Consider the following 20,373-nt stretch of genomic DNA (forward strand, 5'->3'; position numbering starts at 1 on the left):
TGAAAGAGTTAATTTTTATTGATCTTTGTATTTAGAAAAACAAATGTGATATTTACTAGACAGATTCTGATATAGTAACAGTTTATTCAAACTGGCGATTATGCCAGTCATACTCCTGAAGTACATTGCCCCAAACCGAAATGATCCAGCTGCGGTTGGTAGGCTGACACATCCCACCGAGATCATCTTAAAGGAATCCCAATTGTTCTGTAATTGTTCTCTCCTATCTCACTTGGCCTGGAGACGAGTTGGTGACCTAATGGCGACTCAAGTCTCCGCTAGCTGCGGAAATGTCTTTGTGACGTCTCTTAGAGTCTCCTGGAGAGTCACTGTGTCGCCAAGGAGTCGTGCTGAAACCTTTTGGAGACTTATGGCCTGAAATAAGAGCCAGCAGGAACTGAATTGGAATCCTTTGTATTTGAATTTCGACACTTGAATAATTGCATTCAAAAACAGAATTTCCATCCATCCATTTTCTGAGCCGCTTCTCCTCACGAGGGTCGCGGGCGTGCTGGAGCCTATCCCAGCTATCATCGGGCATGAGGCGGGGTACACCCTGAACTGGTTGCCAGCCAATCGCAGGGCACATACAAACAAACAACCATTCGCACTCACATTCACACCTACGGGCAATTTAGAGTTTTCAATTAACGTGCATGTTTTTGGGATGTGGGAGGAAACCGGAGTGCCCGGAGAAAACCCACGCAGGCACGGGGGAGAACATGCAAAAAATTGCCAGCTTGTTGTAATGGAATTATAGGTTAGGTGTTTAAGAAGTTGATCGCAAGAGGGAAGAAGCTGTTGGAATGTCTACTAGTTCTAGTTTGCATTGATCGGTAGCGCCTACCTGAGGGAAGGAGCTGGAAGAGCTGGTGACCGGGGTGCGGAGGGTCCGAGAGGATTTTGCACGCCCTCGTCTTAGTTCTGGCAGCGTGCAAGTCCTCAATGGTGGGTAGGGGGGTACCGAGAATCCTTTCAGCAGTTTTGATTGTCCGTTGCAGTCAGAGTTTGTCCTTTTTTGTAGCAGCACCAAACCAGACTGTGATGGAAGAACACAGGACTGATTCGATGACCGCTGTGTCGAACTGTCTCAGCAGCTCCGGTGGCAGGCCGTGCTTTCTCAGAAGCCGCAGGAAGTACATCCTCTGCTGGGCCTTTTTGAGGACGGAGTTGATGTTGGTCGCCCAGTTCAGGTCCTGAGAGATTGAAATTTGAAACATTGCTTTAAAAAAACTGAATCCGAATAGTATAGTTGGAAATGGAATTCCTTAGTTTGGAATTTAAGTCTAATCGCAATAACTGAACATCAACACCACCAGCCGACTCTGCAGTGCTCATTTTATGATGGATATTTGTGAGAACTTTCACCAGAGACAACAAGGCTTCGTGGGGAACTTGATACTAGTGGATGGTATCAAGTGACGTCCCGCTGTCGTCAGGTGCTGTGTTCGGCTGTGACATCATGTCACCAACAACCATCCATTACCATAATAAGCATTATCATCATAACCATTCATTTTTTAAGTTGAGCCTCCCAACATGATTTTACAACGTATAAGCTATCACCCCCCGTCAGTATTTTTGGATTCCTTTTGGCACATCCATTCGACACGCCCACAGCGTCGTCGAGCTGAGAGGTTTATTCCAATTTTGAAGCCTGATTTTATATTCTTAGCGATTTGTTTTATTCATTCAAATTTGGCAGGCTTGTTGACATGACTCTTCTCTGTGGTGTGTCGAATTTACATGCCATTTTTTGGGCCTGCTTGGTGCCACTTTAAAAGCATTTCAGTTCTTTACAATGGGGAAAATGAATTTGAGATACAAGTAAATTGAGTTACTCTTACTGTTGGAAGCGTATTTTATTGTGATCACATATACCGCACACTTTCGAGTTTACCACAAAAGGTCACTGCTTCTTGACAGTCTATTTCAATCAATCATTCATTTATTTGATATGGACGTCACTAAATTATCGGAAAACAAGGCATGCATTGCTTTGTGTATTTTGGCACCAGTGCTAATTTGGAACATTTATCACGGGAGGTTTTTAGAAAAGTGAATGTTAGATAAAAAACACGAATATAGATTTTTGTAAATCCGTATGATAGTCGTTACTTTTGATATTAAACGTACAATTTCAATGAAAGCTTCTTGATCACTGCGGTTTACCAGCACACTTTGTTTTTATTAGGCCAATACTTAGTATTGAATCTTTGAACACAAACTGAACAAGCAAAAGCTTTCTCTCCAGTGTGTCTTCTCATGTGTCTCATGTTTTGCCACACTGAAAACATTTCCATCGTTTGTTGTCAGTGTGACATGCCATAACACATTGTTTTAAGAAGTGTATTTTATTAAAGATCACAAATACATGTTACACTTTACCACCAAAAGTCAAATTTTCTTTCCAGTCTTATTTCAATCAATCATTTACTGATTTGATATTGCAATCACTAAAACATTGGACAAAATGCATGCATTGCTCAAAGGAAGTATGGGTCTTAATTGTCCAAATTTCAGAAACAAGTTTGTTTTATGTATTTTTTGCTCAAGAAAATTAAACTGGCAGTCATTTCCAATATCAATACATTTTGGAGCAATTGGTAAATAACGAATTCTCTTTCGAACGCCCCCTTTTCTCATCACCAAAATCGAAGATTGAAAAGTGCTGGTATAGCTGGTGTGGGAAAAAGCAATGTACGATCCTGTGAAATGGCAGTAATTGGTCATATTTTAAACATCGTAGCTGTCAGGTAGAATCCCGTCACCTTCAAAATGACAACTTTTCAGGAAATTAAAAAAGGAACAAAAATACAGCTTGCTTGAGTTTGCAAACACCGCTTTGTTCAAGCTGGTATTATATCTATAATGGCGGTCATATATCATTGCACCACATGAACAACAGCTAGTATCCCAAAATTATGTTCAATCACTAATTTAATGTGCTGTACAATCGCTAATTTATTATGGTCATCATTAAAATCATACAAACACGGCAGGCAAGTGCCACATCCTTGCAGGCCTCATGCATCAACCCAATTCAAGCAGATTAATATCCAAAAACTGTCAACAATCATCACCCAAATTTATGCGGACATCTCGACACATAGCAGCTTCAACCTCTGAAAATATTACAACAATCAGTCCAATTTCTTAGATTTTATGGATCAGATAAGATAAAATCAGATCAGCTGCAGTTTCAGGACATTAAGCGACCTAACGCATTTGGCCGGGAGACCCTCGTCATGGGTCATCCGATGTTACGACAGCCAGCCAAAGTCCACGTCTGTCACAAAATGCCGTCCACAGAAACGCCTTTGTGATCAATACATAAATTTGATCTATACATACATACACACATGTACATTTGTTCAACTCAAAATTGAGCGGACGTAAGAGTAAATAAATCTGCAAGCATTACTTGACGTGGGATGACGTGGCTGTCTTTGTTTCTCAAGGAGGCATTTCATTTTTTTTAAACAACAAGCTTTTGCAAACATTTTTTACGATCACTATCTTCGCTCATTATTGTCTTCTTATTAACATTATTGTCCCAGACTTTCAATATGGGCAAAAATTACACCATGGAAAACAGAAGTTCAACGAGGAAATGTAATCAGCTCCTGCTTGTTACGTGTCAGGCTGTGACAGGCTGCCATGTCCAAAATGTGGGCAGGCCAACATCTGGCTGAAAATCTAATATTTCATCAGTAAATTATTCTAAAATTACGACTGAATCTATTTTGGAGGGCTTTTTTACTGCAGACATCATTTATGAGTCCAGCACGATGGAATAAGTGCCCATGTTCAGACCATTAACGAGTAAGTATTTTGGCACCAATGTTAATTCTTTACACTCGCGGGGCTTTTAGAAAATATATGGACAACAAGAAGAGAGATGACAATAAAAGCTGGTATACAGAATACAAGAATGTAGATTTTTGTCAGTAATATAGTAATTACTTTTTAGATTAAACATTTACATTTTCATTAAAATCCTTCTTGATCACTGCTATTCTCACCGGCACACTTGTGTGTCTTAACCTGATACTTATAAGAGAATCTTTGGCCACAAACTGAGCAGGAAAAAGGTTTCTCACCAGTGTGGGTTCTTGTGTGTCTTTTTAAATCTCCCGTCGCAGAAAATCCTTGACCACAAACTGTGCAGGAAAAAGGTTGCTCACCAGTGTGTGTTCTTGTGTGTCTTTTTAAATCTTCCTTCATAGAAAATCTTTGACCACAAACTGTGCAGGAAAAAGGTTTCTCACCAGTGTGCGTTCTTGTGTGTCTGTTTAAGTGTTGCTTCTGAGTGAATCTTTGACCACAAAATGAGCAGGAAAAAGGTTTCTCATCAGTGTGCGTTCTTGTGTGTCTTTCTAAGTGTTGCTTCTGAGAGAATCTTTGGCCACAATCTGAGCAGGAAAAAGGTTTCTCACCAGTGTGCGTTCTTGTGTGTCTTTTTAAGTGTTGCTTCTGAGAGAATCTTTGGCCACAATCTGAGCAGGAAAAGGGTTTCTCACCAGTGTGGGTTCTTGTGTGCATTTTTAAGTGTTCCTTCACAAAGAATCTTCGGCCACAGTCTAAGCAGACAAAAATGTTCTCACCAGTGTGGGTTCTTGTGTGTCTATTTAAATCTCCCTTCACAGAAAATCTTTGACCACAAAATGTGCAGGAAAAAGGTTTCTCACCAGTGTGCGTTCTTGTGTGTCTTTTTAAGTGTTGCTTCTGAGAGAATCCTTGACCACAATCTGAGCAGGAAAAAGGTTTCTCACCAGTGTGCATTCTTGTGTGTCTGTTTAAGTGTTGCTTCTGAGAGAATCTTTGGCCACAATCTGAGCAGGATAAATGTTTCTCACCAGTGTGCATTCTTGCGTGTCTTTTCAATGATCCCTTCTGAGTGAATCTTTGACCACAAAGTGAGCAGGAAAAAGGTTTCTCACCAGTGTGAGTTCTTGTGTGTATTTTTAAATCTCTCTTCACAGAAAATCTTTGACCACAAACTGTGCATGAAAAAGGTTTCTCACCAGTGTGGGTCCTGGTGTGCATTTTCAATGCTCCCTTCAGAGTGAATCTTTGACAACAAACTGAGCAGGAAAAGGGTTTCTCACCAGTGTGGGTTATTGTGTGTTTTTTCAAGCTTCCCTTCTCGGAGAATCTTTTGTCACAAACAGAGCAGGTAAAAGGTTTCTCACCAGTGTGGGTTCTCATGTGTATTTTCAAGTTTCCCTTATGAGTGAATCTTCGGCCACAGTCTAAGCAGACAGAGTTCTTACCAGTGTGGGTTCTTGTGTGTCTATTTAAATCTCCCTTCACAGAAAATATTTGACCACAAAATGTGCAGGAAAAAGGTTTCTCATCAGTGTGCATTATTGTGTGTCTTTTCAAGGTTCCCTTATGAGTGAATCTTCGGCCACAAACTGTGCAGGAAAAAGGTTTCTCACCAGTGTGGGTTCTGGTGTGTATTTTTACGCTTCCCTTCTGAGTGAATCTTTGACCACAAACTAAGCAGACAAAAGGTTTCTCACCAGTGTGGGTTCTCACGTGTATTTTCAAGTTTCCCTTATGAGTGAATCTTCGGCCACAGTCTAAGCAGACAAAAGAGTTCTCACCTGTGTGGGTTCTTGTGTGTCTATTTAAATCTCCCTTCACATAAAATCTTTGACCACAAAATGTGCAGGAAAAAGGTTTCTCATCAGTGTGCGTTCTTGTGTGTCTTTTCAAGGTTTCCTTATGAGTGAATCTTCGGCCACAAACTGTGCAGGAAAAAGGTTTCTCACCAGTGTGGGTTCTGCTGTGTATTTTTAAATATCCCTTCACAGAAAATCTTTGACCACAAACTGTGCAGGAAAAAGGTTTCTCACCAGTATGTGTTCTTGTGTGTATTTTTAAGCTTGCCTTCACAGAAAATCTTTGACCACAAACTGTGCAGGAAAAAGGTTTCTCACCAGTGTGTGTTCTTGTGTGTATTTTTAAGCTTTTCTTTATGGAGAATCTTTGGCCACAATCTGAGCAGGAAAATGTTTTTTCTCCAGTGTGTGTTCTCACATGTTGTTTAAAAGTGCTCTTATTATCAAATGTTTTCCCGCACTGAGAACATTTCCATCGTTTGTTGTCAGTCTGAAATGTCATATCAATTTCAGACTGTCCATAATCATCATGAGTAGACGTCATGACGTCAAAATCTGATAGTGGACCGTCTGCTTGTGATCCTCCACAGTGGTCTCCATCAGCTTCTGTTGTCATGTGTTGACTTGAGCTGCTGCTTGGAGGCTCTACCCCTCTGCTCGCCACACTTTGACCTTCATCTTCACTTTTCAAAGGGACTCCAGTCAATGGAAACTTGGTGATATCCTCCTCCTTTTCCTGTCTGATGTGGTGGTGTAGTTCTTTCTCCTCTTTTTTAATTGAAATGGGCTCCTCTTCCTCTTTGATGTGGTGGACCTCTTCATCCTTCACTTCCTCTTTAATGCGAGGGGGCTCTGGCTCCTGCCACTCAGTACGAAGATCTTCAGCGAGGTCTGCAAGACACAAAAAGACAAACACACATAGTTTGCAGAATCTTTTCTCATGTTCGGGACTAATGTTGGGTATTATGCAGGGATCTCGTTTGATGTGCGTACCGCATCTCAGATGCACAAACATTAGCAGTGGAGCATAAAGTACGATCAATCTGCATCTTCGGAAAGGCCTAAACACATTTAATATACTGACAGAGAACAAGAGCAATAGATAACATCAAAATATTGGACAAACAGTATAAAAAATAGGGTAACACCTGTTATAAAACTGCAATATTGCGGGACCGTGAAGGAAGAACCGTGATATAGCGCCGGATTACTGCATCTGTGTTCCGTGATGAGTTCCAGGGACTCATTGTTACCATGACATGTCCATCCCAGGATTCACATAGTCTCAGGTTAATATGAAAGCAAGATGAGCTTGATATGTTGGAAATAATAAAATTGGGCAGGTCAACAACAACAACGTGAAAAAGTGTAAAATAATGAAGTTCGTAAAAACACAAGTAACAATAAAGGTAATACAATGGACCCCTGTATATTCCCGGTTTGGCACTTGCAAAATTTTGGGTATTGTTTCTTTGTGACAGTGTACTCTTGTAAACATAATTTCGGCAACCGTGGCCAATAAGTACCAAGAACCACCCACCCCCAACATTCCCGGCCCCACAGTTGTGCTGTCCTTGCGCAAGACACCAATACTCCGAACTGGTCCCCGGGCGCTTAAAGGTCAGAGGGAAAATATTTTAAAATGTTTCTGGATCACTCTAGATCCCATTTCCAGACCACCACTGCCATTGCGAAGTGAAAATATAGCAGATATACAGCAGTAATCGATAAATATGACGCAGAATGCGCCTACTGCTTTTTGCATCCCACGCTTTCCGGTCTTCATCTCTTTCCGGCGCTGTGGCATCACACAAGCCAAACATCCTGTTCATTCGGCGTTGTGTATTATTGTTCCATGCTGTTGTTCCCGTCCTTGTATATTTATTGTCATATGATTTAACGATGTCACGATGGTTTATTGTGTGGCATTTGGTTGTACAAATGGTTCAGGCAGTGGCAAGAGGTTTTTTTTTTTTTTTTTTGGCTTTCCAAGTGAAAAAGCAATATGTGACCAGTGGATAGGCAAAGTCAATCGACAGGGGAAGAAACGTGCTAAGCTATGGGTGCCTAGCAAGCATTCCAAACTGTGCCGATCACTTCGAACCAGCGTGTTTTGAGAAGCATTGGATACAGAGGCAGAAGCTGAAACTAGCTGTGGTGCCAACTATTTTTCCTACGTACATCGGGACCTCAACCAGCAGCAACAGAACTAAATCTCGCTGCCACCACGGTGCAGCAGGGAAGCGGCGCAGACAAGAGGTGAGCATTTCCTTGTATATAACTACGACTCTATTATGGTTACTATGCACTAGGCACTTGGAAAAAAAGACCCACGCAGTACTTTTAAGTACTGTTGTCTGTACTTTTGCCTGAATAACCAGCCAACAGACACGGCAAAGACTTTCTGTGTGGCGTGTTATAACGCAACTTGAGCTAGGGGCACACAATATATTGGAATACTGCATCCTATGTAAAACCTCGTGCCATGTCACTGAAACATATATGAATATATAACAGGTATAGTCGCGCTAAAAAATATTGGCACCCCTGGGGTGGCATTATTTTAAGCCAAGAGTGTATAAAAACACATGCTTTTGACATAGCGTCAGATGGAGCCAGTGGCCACTCTCTTTTTCTGTTGTACAGCTGCTACTTGGCTGCTCTTTATCGTCACTGTCTGATCGGCTTAAACATGTACGCTTCGACGATGCCAAGTTCAGTTGAGTGCTCCCGGACGTCAAAATCCTCCTCCTCCACATAGGCCAACACGTTGCTCACCATTGCGTATAGTGTGTTTGGCAATTGTAACGTCACTTCTGGTAGCCCTTGGGGTGGATAGAGTAACCACACCCCTGAGGTCTTGAGCGTCGGGTATGTTCTGGGAGGACTTAATAGGAGTCATAAAAACCTTGTTTTTAGCTTAACTATGGTTGAAAACTTGCTGTTACGTGCATGTATTACATAACATATAAACAATGCAAATATGAATTTTAACTGACCCCATAACATCTTTATCATCTGACCTTTAAGTTGCCCTCTGCTCGAGCTTGTGCCAGTAACAAGTGTGCCAGTAACGCGTCGTTATAATCGGAGTTCTTTCACGAAAACGAACACGCTAGGAGCCACGAGAATTAATAGGTGATTTTAAACAGGTTCCTACAATGTTCAGTGTTTTTTCAATATATTTTCATGTCAAAATGCGGTCTGAATACAACATGTAGCCTCTCTTAACCAAACTTCCAATGAAAGTCAGAAGGCTCTTTTCTGTGTGTTTGGTGGGGGGACAGAAGTAAATATAAACACAGAGAAAAAATCTTTTACAAAACCTCGCCGCATTCATCCCAACATCATTCTTTAAACGTTTGTGAGGGAGACTGTCCATGATCACTGCATTTGTTTGTTGCTTGTTATGAACCCTGTATTCAACTTGTGCTTTGATGGAATATCACATAATGCAAATATGTACCTATATCACATTGCACAGTTTACTTTGCTTGTATTTGCTTTTATTTTGCTCTGGTTTACTTACTTTCAATCAGCCCCTTTGAATAATTTCAACTGACAAAATATTGACAACTTGTTCCTTTTTATTACATTTTTGTTTAATTTATTCAATACCATGTCTTGGCACTTGTCTTTACTAGTTTTCTATCATGTAATGACAGATTTATTTAAAGAATGACGGGTTAGAAAAAATATCGAGTTTAGTAGTATGTTAACCGAGTTACTCAAGTAGAATCCAAGTCAATGAAAACCTGATGCTCCAAGTGAAATTATTATGTGGTTTCTCGCATACATTCAGCCTGGATAATTTTACTTGGAGTGGGTTGCTGTCAGCAGCCTCAACAGCGTACAACATTTACGTAATAAATCTTGGGGTGTATCCTGATTCTGGCCAATGACAGAGGATTGTTAACCTGATATGCGCAAAAAGAATTTGTGCAGTGCAGAACAATGGCTCAATCGATCTAAGTGGATAAAACTAAAAAAATTTGGGGTAAAAAGTAAGACTGTAGGGCTGGGCGATATGGCACTTTTTATTTTCTTGATAGTGGCATCTGGTAAAAGAAAAAAAGATCGAGCAATACCGTATTTTCACGACAATAAGGGGCACCGTATTAAAAGGCGCAGCCTCAGTTACGGGGTCAATTTCTGTATTTAACACATACATAAGGCGCACGGTATTATTGGGCGCAGGCATGGTAAAACATACGCTCGCTTAAAACATACGGTAGCATGCATGCACGCTAGAACAATGTTTTTAAAAAGGCAGAGGGAGCAAAACTGAGTTTGGTTGTACTTTATTGAAGTATAGTATTGAAGTCACGTTATTTTTTGATCAATCCTCATCCACAAATCCATCAAAGTCCTAATCTGTATCCGAAATGAACAGCTGGGCCGTTCTCAATCAAACACGCCAGGTTCGAGTCAGTCTCGTTGCCGTGCGGCTCCTCTGAAATGATGCCGGCTTTTACGAAAGCTCGAACAACGGTGCAAGCAGACACGTTAGCCCAAGCCTCCACAATCCATTCACAAATTGTGGCGCTCCCTCCTAGTCTTAGTGAACCTGTGTTGACCATCTTTCATCCATCGCTCCCACGCAACTTCACTTTGAATGCCCTGTTTACACCAATGTCCAGCGGTTGGAGTTCATTAATCCATTGCTCGAGTTGGTCTTCCAACTCGGGCCACCTCGCCTTGTTTCCGCGTTTTTTTTCGCGGAAACTCAGCTTCGTCTTCTTGACTTGGCGAAGCTCCTTTTCCTGCTTCCTCCACTTGCGAACCATGGATTCGTTTATCTTGAATTCTCTCGCGGCTGTTCGTTTCCCATGTTCCTCCGCGTAACTGATAGCTTGCTTGCAGTTTAAACTGTGCTTCGTAAGCGTGTCTCTTCGTAGGTGCAGTTTTCGACTCCACTCGTAAAGTAACAGTCAAGCCAGCCGCCCCTAATTTTGTTCATACCAGGCATTAAGGTAATAGGTCGCCAACTCGCGGCGAAAGCCACCTTCAAAATAAAAGCTTCCCAATAATACGGACATCAGTGCTCTTCGGTTAAGGAATGCAACCAGCAAAGTTAATTTGAATCTTGAGATACATTTAAAAAATGTAGTTTATTTGATATCTTCGGAAAAATAAATGGTAAATGGACTGCACTTATATAGCACTTTATCTACATCATCACAGTGCCCAAAGCGCTTTCCAAAGCCTCACATTCACACACACATTCATAAACCAATGGGCGACTGCTGCCATGCGAAGCGTTGCCAGGCCCACTGGGAGCAAATTAGGGTTCAGTGTCTTGCCAAAGGACACTTCGACATGCGGACAGTCGTATCAGGGATTCGAACCTGTTCTACCTACTAACCAAAGCCACTCCAACATAATCCCATTGGTATCTCAAGACGAGTCCACATCTGTGTGACAGACCACCAAGGACTCCACGAAAAGAGGTTTGATGATCTGATATTGTATTTCAAAATAAAAGTCTCCAAAAACTAATAAACTACATTTTTTAATGCATCTCAAGATTCAAATTAACCTTGCTGGTTGCATTTCTTAACCGAAGAGCATTGAGTCCGCATTATTGGGAAGCCTTTATTTTGAAGGTGGCTTTCGCCACGAGTTGGCGACTTATTACCGTAATGCCTAGTATGAACAAAATTAGGGGCGGCTGGCTTGATTGCTACTTTACGAGTGGAGGCTGGCTTGACCGCAGTCATTTTGGGAAGTCCTTAGCCAAACCGATGCTGTTTTGCACAATGCACATACCGGCGCTATATACCTACTGGGGGCGTGCCTTTCGCGTCCTCCTCCTTGCGCACCCTTGACCCTTTAGCGGCCGCATGCTGTCCTCAGCCACGTCCATGTGAAAATACGGTACATACACTAGATATCCAAGATGGCGCCTACCCGTGTGGTCGCCTCGGTTACGCGCTCTCTAGTATTGTTTTTGTTTTTGTGTTTTTCGTTTGTCTTTGGAGACATTACACGACTCACTTACACAAAGGGAAACTTGCTAAGCATCAAGGAGGCTTTCTTTCACCAACTTTCGCAAATCCGCTCAGTTTTTTCCCCTCCGAGTTACTCACCGGAGCAGTGACCGCGGTCTTTGGCGCATGGAGGCGGAGGCGACGCCACAGAGGGAAGCGAGCCGGCATCCAGGTGAAACTCCGCGAGAGGATACAGACTGCCGTTTCCGTCCCGCCACCTTGCGAATCTACGCTCCCTACCCAACAAAAAGGACGAGCTTCATCTTCTGATAAAGACCAGTAAAGACTTCGGACGTTCCGCTGCCATGTGCTTTACGGAGACTTTGCTTTGTACCCGATGGCGGCGTCATGCTTCCCGGCTTCCATCTTCACAGGGCAGACCGCGGCATGGAATCATCGGGGAAAACAAAAGGCGGCGGGATATGCTTCTATATCAACGAAAAATGGTGTACAGACGTCACGGAGCTCAGCACACACTGCAGCCCGCACTTGGAGTCGCTGTTTTTGAACTGTAAGCCATTCTACTCGGCTTGCGAGTTCGCATCATTCATTTTGGCTGGTGTCTACATTCCGCCTCAAGCTAACACGAACGCCGCACTGCTAATGCTCGCCGAACAAATAAACGAAATTGAAAAAAAAACACCTGGACTCACCCCTCATTATTCTCGGGGACTTTAACAAAGCTAAACTCAACCACAAACTCCCTAAATACAAGCAGCACATCGACTGTCCCACCAGGGACAATAACATTTTAGACCACTGCTATACTACGCTAAACAACGCATACTGTGCCAAACCTCGTGCAGCCCTGGCCTCATCTGATCACTGCTTAATTCACTTAATACCAACATACAGCCATCACAGTCTGGTTTGGTACTGCTACCAAAAAAGGACAAACTCTGACTGCAACGGACAATCAAAACTGCTGAAAGGATTGTCGGTACCCCCCTATCCACCCTTGAGGACTTGCACGCTGCCAGAACTAAGACAAGAGCGTGCAAAATCCTCACGGACCCTCCACATCCCAGTCACCGGCTCTTCCGGCTCCTTCCCTCAGGTAGGCGCAACCGATCAATGCAAACTAGAACTAGCAGACATTCCAACAGCTTCTTTCCTCTTGTAATCAACTTCTTAAACAGCTAATTTACAATTCCATTGCAACATGCTGCCAATTTCTTTTGTCTGAGTTTGTTGTCACATTTCTGTCAGGCCAATTATATACTACTCGTGCACTCACTGTAGTTGTCACTATTTCCATATCTGTTGTTGACCAATACTGGCCACTCATGCCAGAGTAGCATCTGCCCCATTTGCACACTGACAGAGGAGTATCTGCAACATTTGCACAATCAACAATGTCCCAGATTATTGCACTACTCGTCACTTTAAACCATACAATCCTTGAAGTCTCGGCGCCCTTTCCACAATGGTCATTGCAACAGACTATTGCGAGATTAGTCATTCGAACTGCTCTAAGTGCTAAAGGACTCTGCATCTTTTTGCACAATTGTCAAAAAATTAAAATTAAAATAAAACATTAATTGTACCGGCATTACCAGATAACTAGCAACCCTTTTTCTCAATGTCTTTATGTCTCAAAGGTGTTCTCTGTCAATTGACTGTCTGTTGTCGTACTAGAGAGGCACAAACTACCAGTGACAAATTCCTTGTGTTTTTTTTTTTGACATACTTGTCAAATAAAGATGATTCTGATTCTGAGATTACTCATGCATGCAACTAAACTTTTTATATTGTACAAATATAAATATCCATTGAGACGAAAATATTAGCAAAATGACTCAAACGTCAAAAAATGTATTCCAAAAAAAGAGTACATCCATCACTACTTTACTACATTAAAACAGAATTCATCAAATCTTGGTCCGGGCATCTTCCCAAGCTAGTTTAGCCTAGCTTAGCTTGCTAGCCGTACACAAAGAGAGACATTTGTTTGCAAAACATTTTTAAGCAAAGATCAAGTGTGAGGATAAAGTGTTGTTATTATGTTGTGAAATGTGTGCAAGTACGACAGCAAAGTATGTGGCGGGGTACTTAACTCGCGTTCAGTCACTCCGCACTCAAATTGACTAACTTGAGCCAACGTTCCAGCTGAAATGTTCCTTTGTCCTTACATCTTTACTGATGTCACAACCCCCAATTAACGGCCCACACTCAAGACTTGAGACATTACACTGTACACAATAGAACAAGTAATAAGAGGGGAACTGCTTATAACCTGAGCCGTGAGGCATGCTGGGTCGCCGTCAACTTCGCTGATGCTACAATACGTTGACAAGACGATGGGATATTACTTGTGCAGGCCACTCAAGAAGATGAAACAAGAATCCCCCCCTTCAAAAAAAAAAAAGCCTCATGGCTCTGCACCGTGATTAGCAAGCTAGCTAGCTAAAGTCACTTGTCGCCAGATTATTACATCCAATAACACATACAAAACAGCAGCGCGGCAAAAGACTTTGTCGCGTGGCCAGCTCTGCGGCTCTGCACTGTGATTAGCCAGCTACCTTGCTAGCATCACTAATCATCGCGTTACTAAGTTACTTTTCATCATCTCCGTGCGCACTGGCACGGAATGTCCCTGGAGTAAATGAGACATGCACCGCTGTGGAAATGCCAGAGGGGTGCTGCCTGGACGATGAAGTTACAGTCGTTGATCATCGCGACACTGAGTCACTAATCTTTGCCTGACTGGAAAAGCCAGCATCTGTGATGGCATGGGGCTGTGTTAGTGCCAATGGCATGGATAATTTACACATCTGTGAAGGCACCATTAATGCTAAAAGGTACATACAGGTTTTGGAGAAACATATGCTCCCATCCAAGCAACGTCTTTTTCATGGACGCCCCTGCTTATTTCAGCAAGACAATGCCAATCCACATTCTGCATGTGTTACAACAGCGTGGCTTCGTAGTAAAAGAGTGCTGGTACGAGACTGGCCTACCTCAAGTCCAGACCTGTCTCCCATTGAAAATGTGTGGCGCATTATGAAGCGTAAAATACGACAACGGAGACCCCGGACTGTTGAACAGCTGAAGCTCTACAAGAAAGAATTCCACCTACAAAGCTTCAACAATTAGTGTCCTCAGTTCACAAACATTTATTGAATGTTGTTAAAAGAAAAGGTGATGTAACACAGTGGTAAACATGACCCTGTCCAGCTTTTTGGAATGCGTTGCAGCCAAAAAATTCTAAATTAATGATTATTTGCTAAAAACAATAGTTTATCAGTTTGAATGTTGGTTTTCGGCGTTGCTGCTTACATGCAGAGATTTCTCCAGATTCTCCGAACCTTTTGAGGATATTATGGACAGTAGATGACCTAAATTCCTTGCAATTGTACATTGAGGAACATTGTCCTAACTGTTCCGATTATTTTCTCACGCACCTGTTCACAAAGAGGTGAACCTCACCCCATCTGCGCTTGTGAATGACTGAGCAATTCAGGGAAGCTCCTTTTATACCCAATCATGGCACCCACCTGTTCCCAATTAGCCTGTTCACCTGTGGGATGTTCCAAATAGGTGTTTGATGAGCATTCCTCAACTTTCTCAATCTTTTTTGCCACCTGTCCCAGCTTTTTTGGAATACCCATCCATCCATTTTCTGAGCCGCTTCTCCTCACTAGGGTCGCGGGCGTGCTGGAGCCTATCCCAGCTGTCATCGGGCAGGAGGCGGGGTACACCCTGAACTGGTTGCCAGCCAATCGCAGGGCGCATAGAAACAAACAACCATTCGCACTCACAGTCATGCCTACAGGCAATTTAGAGTCTCCAATTAATGCATGTTTTTGGGATGTGGGAGGAAACCGGAGTGCCTGGAGAAAACCCACGCAGGCACGGGGTGAACATGCAAACTCCACACAGGCGGGGCCGGGGATTGAACCCGGGTCCTCAGAACTGTGAGGCTGACGCTCTAACCAGTCGTCCACCGTGCCGCCTTTTTTGGAACATGTTGCAGCCAAAAAATTATAAGTTAATGATTATTTGCTAAAAACAAAGTTTAACAGTTTGAACATTAAATATCTTGTCTTTGTAGTGTTTTCAATTAAATACAGGTTGAAAATGATTTGCAAATCATTGTAATCTGTTTTTATTTATGTTTAACAAAGCCCCAACTTCATTGGAATTGGGTTTCTATTTTATTTGAAGTGAGACCAAATTAATGCAGGTTGACACTGAATGCGTTTGTCTACGGAGGCCAAACAAAGTGTATAAGTCGAGTTCCTGTACTACATCCACTGCAGATCTATCCATCCATCCATTTTCTGTAGCGTTTATCCTCACTATGTTCACGGGCGTGCTGGAGCCTATCCCTGCCATCTTCGGGCGAGAGGCAGGGTACACCCTGAACTGGTCGCCAGCCAATCGCAGAGCACATGGAAACAAACAACCATACACACACACATTCACACCTACGGGCAATTTAGAGTCTCCAATTCATGCATGTTTTTGGGATGTGGGAGGAAACCGGAGTGCCCGTAGAAAACCCACACTGGCACGGGGAGAACATGCAAACTCCACACAGGTGGGGCCGGGGATTGAACCCCCGTCCTCAGAACTGTGAGGCTGACGCTCTTAACCAGGTAAACTTGTCTCGATGCATTTTGAATCTTCCCAAGATAGTGTATCCTAGCTTAGCTTGATAGCTGCAAACAACGAGAGACATTTGGTTGCCAGATTATTGCGTTTAATAACACATACAAAACTGCACCACGTCATATATAGATTCCATTTATAATAACTGTTAGTACCTACTATTATTTGTTGCCAACACCAAAAATGGATGAGATCGATGATGAAATGATAGAACCTTTTCATTGTACAAGTGTGTGTTTGCAATGAAATGTTTAACTCATTCCTTGCCAATGCCATCCAAAGACATCATTCAGAATCCATCTGTTCAGTGCCAATGCCGTCTAAAGAGGTCAATGGCGTTTTTTTTTTTGTTTTTTTTTTAACAGGGATGAGCGGTGGAGGGTCTTGTGCAGTTTGTGTGTGATCGTCAAGCCTCTGGATAACTGCACTGAGGAATGGCACCCTGTAGAGGGCACCGATGCCTTGAGGTGAACGTGCCTCCCACAGAGGAAGAAGAGGAAGGGACGAGGTAAGAGAGACAATGAGAAGACAGTGTATAGTGCAAAGATAGAGAGAGGAGAAATGTTTTTAAAAATCTTTAAATTAAAAAAATAAATAAATAAAAAATAAAGCTTTCAGTACTAGAAGTTTATTGTGCCAAGGCAAGAAAAATATTCCTGCAACCGACAGGAATAACGCCTTAGATCATGCAGGAGAATAAAGGATGACGCCGCGAGCCGATCACTTTGTTCCAAAGCTATCGCCCAAAATGCTGGGCCATACATATGGCGAGATGCTCTCGGGCGCTTGGCAGCCGATTGTCTGCCGGCCAGGAATTGAGTAAATGGGATCCGGAATCGTCACATAGTGAACGCCCTTTGGATAGCTTCCTCCGATGAAGACCGACGAAGGTAACTCATTTGGAGCTAGCGTTAACAACATTTAGCTAGCAAACAGGCTCCTTCAATCCTTGTTACAGAAAAACATAATTTAGTCCCACTAGTTCACATTATGGCGGCACGGTGGACGACTGGTTAGAGCGTCAGCCTCACAGTTCTGAGGACCCGGGTTCAATCCCCGGCCCCGCCTGTGTGGAGTTTACATGTTCTCCCCGTGCCTGTGTGAGTTTTCTCCGGGCACTCCGGTTTCCTCCCACATCCCAAAAACATGCATTAATTGGAGACTCTCAATTGGCCGTAGGTGTGATTGTGATGCGAATGGTTGTTTGTTTGTCTGTGCCCTGCGATTGGCTCACAACCAGTTCAGGGTGTACCCCGCCTCCTGCACGATGACAGCTCGGATAGGCTCCAGCACGCCCGCGACCAGAGTGATGAGAAGCGGCTCAGAAAATGGATGGATGGATGGATAGTTCACATTATAGGCCTGACTTTTGTGCGGGCATCGTGGGTTCAGTTCCCACCCAGTGACAGAGTGAATGTGATTGTAAATGGTTGTCCGTGTCTATATTTGCCCTGCGACTGACTGGCGACCAGTTCAGGGTGGAGTCCGCCTTTCGCCCCAAGTCAGATGGGATAGGCTCCAGCGCCCCACCATCCTCACCAGGATAAGCGGTGTTGGAAATGGATGGCTGGTTAGTTCACATTACAATGTAACATCTGTTGCCAGTACTGATTTTAATTTTCCAATTTCAGCTCGTCAATCTTGGAGGAACTCAAGACCCGCGAGTCATCTTTTAGGATTGTGATGAAGAAATGTTTTGTTTTGTTTTTTTTACCATTACAAAACTCTAGTAATAGTGTCTAGTGTCCTCTAGTAATCATATGTATTTTTTTAAAACTTACATTCCTGTACGCAGTGCAGACAAAAAAGGTAATTGAAAGCTTTTTTCCTCCACAACCCACTACAGCAATTTCAACAATGTATTTTTATAGTAATAGTTATATTTCTAAACTGCACAGGTTGTGCTTCGAGCAGAAGTACGGACTGGTTTCAAGGACAATGACAACCACACAAGATCCCATTCACTGCCAACAAAGAATAAAATCCAGATCTGGATCAAACTTTGCTAGATTTTATGCAGTCAAAAAAACCTGGACTATACAGCAAACGAGGAGAATTACGAGGGAGAAAGTGCAAGTATGGGAGCCCCATGTGTTCATTAATTTTTGTCTAATGTAAATAGTTATACTTCGAAATAAATAATTTTTCTGTTCTTTCTCTGTGTTGTTTGAAGTTCAGATGTTTGAGGTTTTCACTAAAGAAAAAACAAATAGTTGGTGTCAAAGTCATTGTTCTGCTTGATCTGTCTGCTTTCACAAGAATGCTGTTTTCTCACTTTTTTTCCTCCAGAAACAGATTTGGCTGAAAGTCGCCTATATTTGGCAGCTGATTACTAAAGAACGGTATAAGCCAGACACAAACCTTTCTTCTGATGAAAGAAGAGTGTCTGATCTTTCATTTGGTAGTTTTGCTGTTTATATCATCATAGTACAAAATGAGTGAAAATGCCTGGCAGTCTTGGATTCTGTGCTCAGGAAACAGCTGGCAGTGAATGAGTTAAAAGCTTCATCAAACGTAGCCTGTACATAAACACAGGAATAGCAATAGAATTAGAATGCATGCAACAAGTGAACTAACCTGCTCTGCGGTGCACAGTGTGAGGTTGCAGATTGAACACAGCGTCCAGTAGTTGACGTTGTGGCTCCTTCTCCTCTTTTGGTCCCCAAAGTTCCTCCTCGGACTCTGCTGTCCTTCTTGCACACATTTTCACACGACGATCACAACACTTTCCGCTCTAGGTCGGAGGGATGAGAAAAGCAAGTACAAATTGAACATGCGAAACAATTAAACAAAGATTAAAATGTGGACATTGTGGGTTAAACAGTACGTTAGTTAAAATGGCAAAGCACCAAAGTCAACAAAAGGAAACCGTAAAACGTAATTATGCACTGTAAGAGATAACAGATGAAGAAGACAGCTATTGTGACTTCAGGAGAGACAATTTGTGATGACACATTCAACAAAAGGATTCAGAATTCAGATTAAGACAATAATAATAATAATGATTCAGAATATAATTGTGACAGATTATTTCAGTATCTCAGAGAAACAAAGCAAATAGCATGTAATTGTTGGTGTTTTGATTTTTTTTTTTTTTTTTTTAAACCTCATTTTAATGTTAGTCTTAGATATTTTGGTCCCCACTCCTTACTATTTAGGTGGAAAAACACTTTACTTCACGCTTGACGTCTGCTTCGCGAAGTGTTGATCACAAACGCGTCTCTTCGTTAGCCAGCTAAACTGAGCTAGGCCGCGAAGCTTCAACGTGCACGAGACGACTCCAACCGGACACGAAGATTGCACGAATGATGTTTTAGTCCACTAAAGTCGTGATCAGGGGCGTCCCACGTCGAGAATTCACAACATTCGGTCCAAATTCAGGAAGATTTTCTGAAGCACGATCGTCCCTCCTCCCGCATGGCGAGAAGGGAAAGGAGATGTATTACCCAGGATCCTTTACGGCAGAACAATTTAAAACGACAGGCCACCGACTCGAGCCAACTGAAGTCAAGCCAGCCGCCCCTTCAAAATAAAAGGCTCCCAATAATAGGCCGACAGGGACGTCAATGCTTTGGATTTAAAATGATTATGTTAAATAAGCCCTCTGCTATAACCCAACTGGTCCACTTCTGAGAGAAAGTAAAAATGCCAGGATTGGAACCAGCAAGGTTCATTCGAATATTGAGATGCATTAAAAATTAAAGTTGATTTGAAATCTGCATCTGCGATTGGCTGGAGACCAGTTCAGGGTGTACCCCGCCTCCTGCCTGAAGATAGCTGGCATAGGCTCCAGGAGCCCTCGACCCGCGTGAGGAGAAGCTGTAAAGAAAATGGATGGATGGATGGATGAAATCTGCATGCATGACAGTATATCTTTTTCAAAATCCATCCATCAATTTTCTGAGCCGCTTCTCCTCACTAGGGTCGCGGGCGTGCTGGAGCCTATCCCAGCTATCATCGGGCAGGAGGCGGGGTACACCCTGAACTGGTTGCCAGCCAATAGCAGGGCACATACAAACAAACAACCATTTGCACTCACATTCACACCTACGGGCAATTTAGAGTCTCCAATTCATGCATGTTTTTGGGATGTGGGAGGAAACCGGAGTGCCCGTAGAAAACCCACACTGGCACGGGGA

The 20,373-nt window shown here is 42.7% G+C and overlaps 1 protein-coding gene across 6 annotated transcripts; it reads right to left on the minus strand.

Moving 5' to 3' along the window:
• LOC133472527 (oocyte zinc finger protein XlCOF6-like) lies at window positions 1-19,693 on the minus strand. Of its 6 annotated transcripts, XR_009786745.1 has the most exons (5): window positions 19,386-19,693; window positions 18,812-18,968; window positions 4,104-6,521; window positions 848-1,196; window positions 1-375 (listed from the first exon to the last, which is right to left on the minus strand). XR_009786745.1 is itself a non-coding variant. In XM_061763455.1 (4 exons), exons 2-4 carry the CDS (start codon window positions 18,936-18,938, stop codon window positions 976-978), a joined length of 2,766 nt encoding a protein of 921 aa, XP_061619439.1. In that variant the 5' UTR covers window positions 18,939-18,968; window positions 19,410-19,693; the 3' UTR covers window positions 1-975. The 6 variants fall into 6 exon arrangements, 5 of the variants coding, with proteins under 5 accessions (XP_061619439.1, XP_061619442.1, XP_061619438.1 ...); XM_061763455.1 differs by having other exon boundaries at window positions 1-1,196; window positions 19,410-19,693; XM_061763458.1 differs by having other exon boundaries at window positions 1-1,196; window positions 5,949-6,521.
• Window positions 19,694-20,373: the final 680 nt, after the last annotated feature.

Source organism: Phyllopteryx taeniolatus, chromosome 23, assembly GCF_024500385.1.
Source record: "Phyllopteryx taeniolatus isolate TA_2022b chromosome 23, UOR_Ptae_1.2, whole genome shotgun sequence".
Classification (NCBI taxonomy): domain Eukaryota; kingdom Metazoa; phylum Chordata; class Actinopteri; order Syngnathiformes; family Syngnathidae; genus Phyllopteryx; species Phyllopteryx taeniolatus.

Coding starts and splice junctions, on each gene's coding strand:
- LOC133472527 (XM_061763455.1), bottom strand. CDS start 18,938: ATGTGTGCAAGAAGGACAGCAGAGTCCGAGGAGGAACTTTGGGGACCA. Junction 6,522..18,811: donor CACTGTGCACCGCAGAGCAG/GTTAGTTCACTT, acceptor TGTGTCTTGCAG/ACCTCGCTGAAGATCTTCGT. Junction 1,197..4,103: donor ACACACAAGAACCCACACTG/GTGAGAAACCTT, acceptor TCAATCTCTCAG/GACCTGAACTGGGCGACCAA.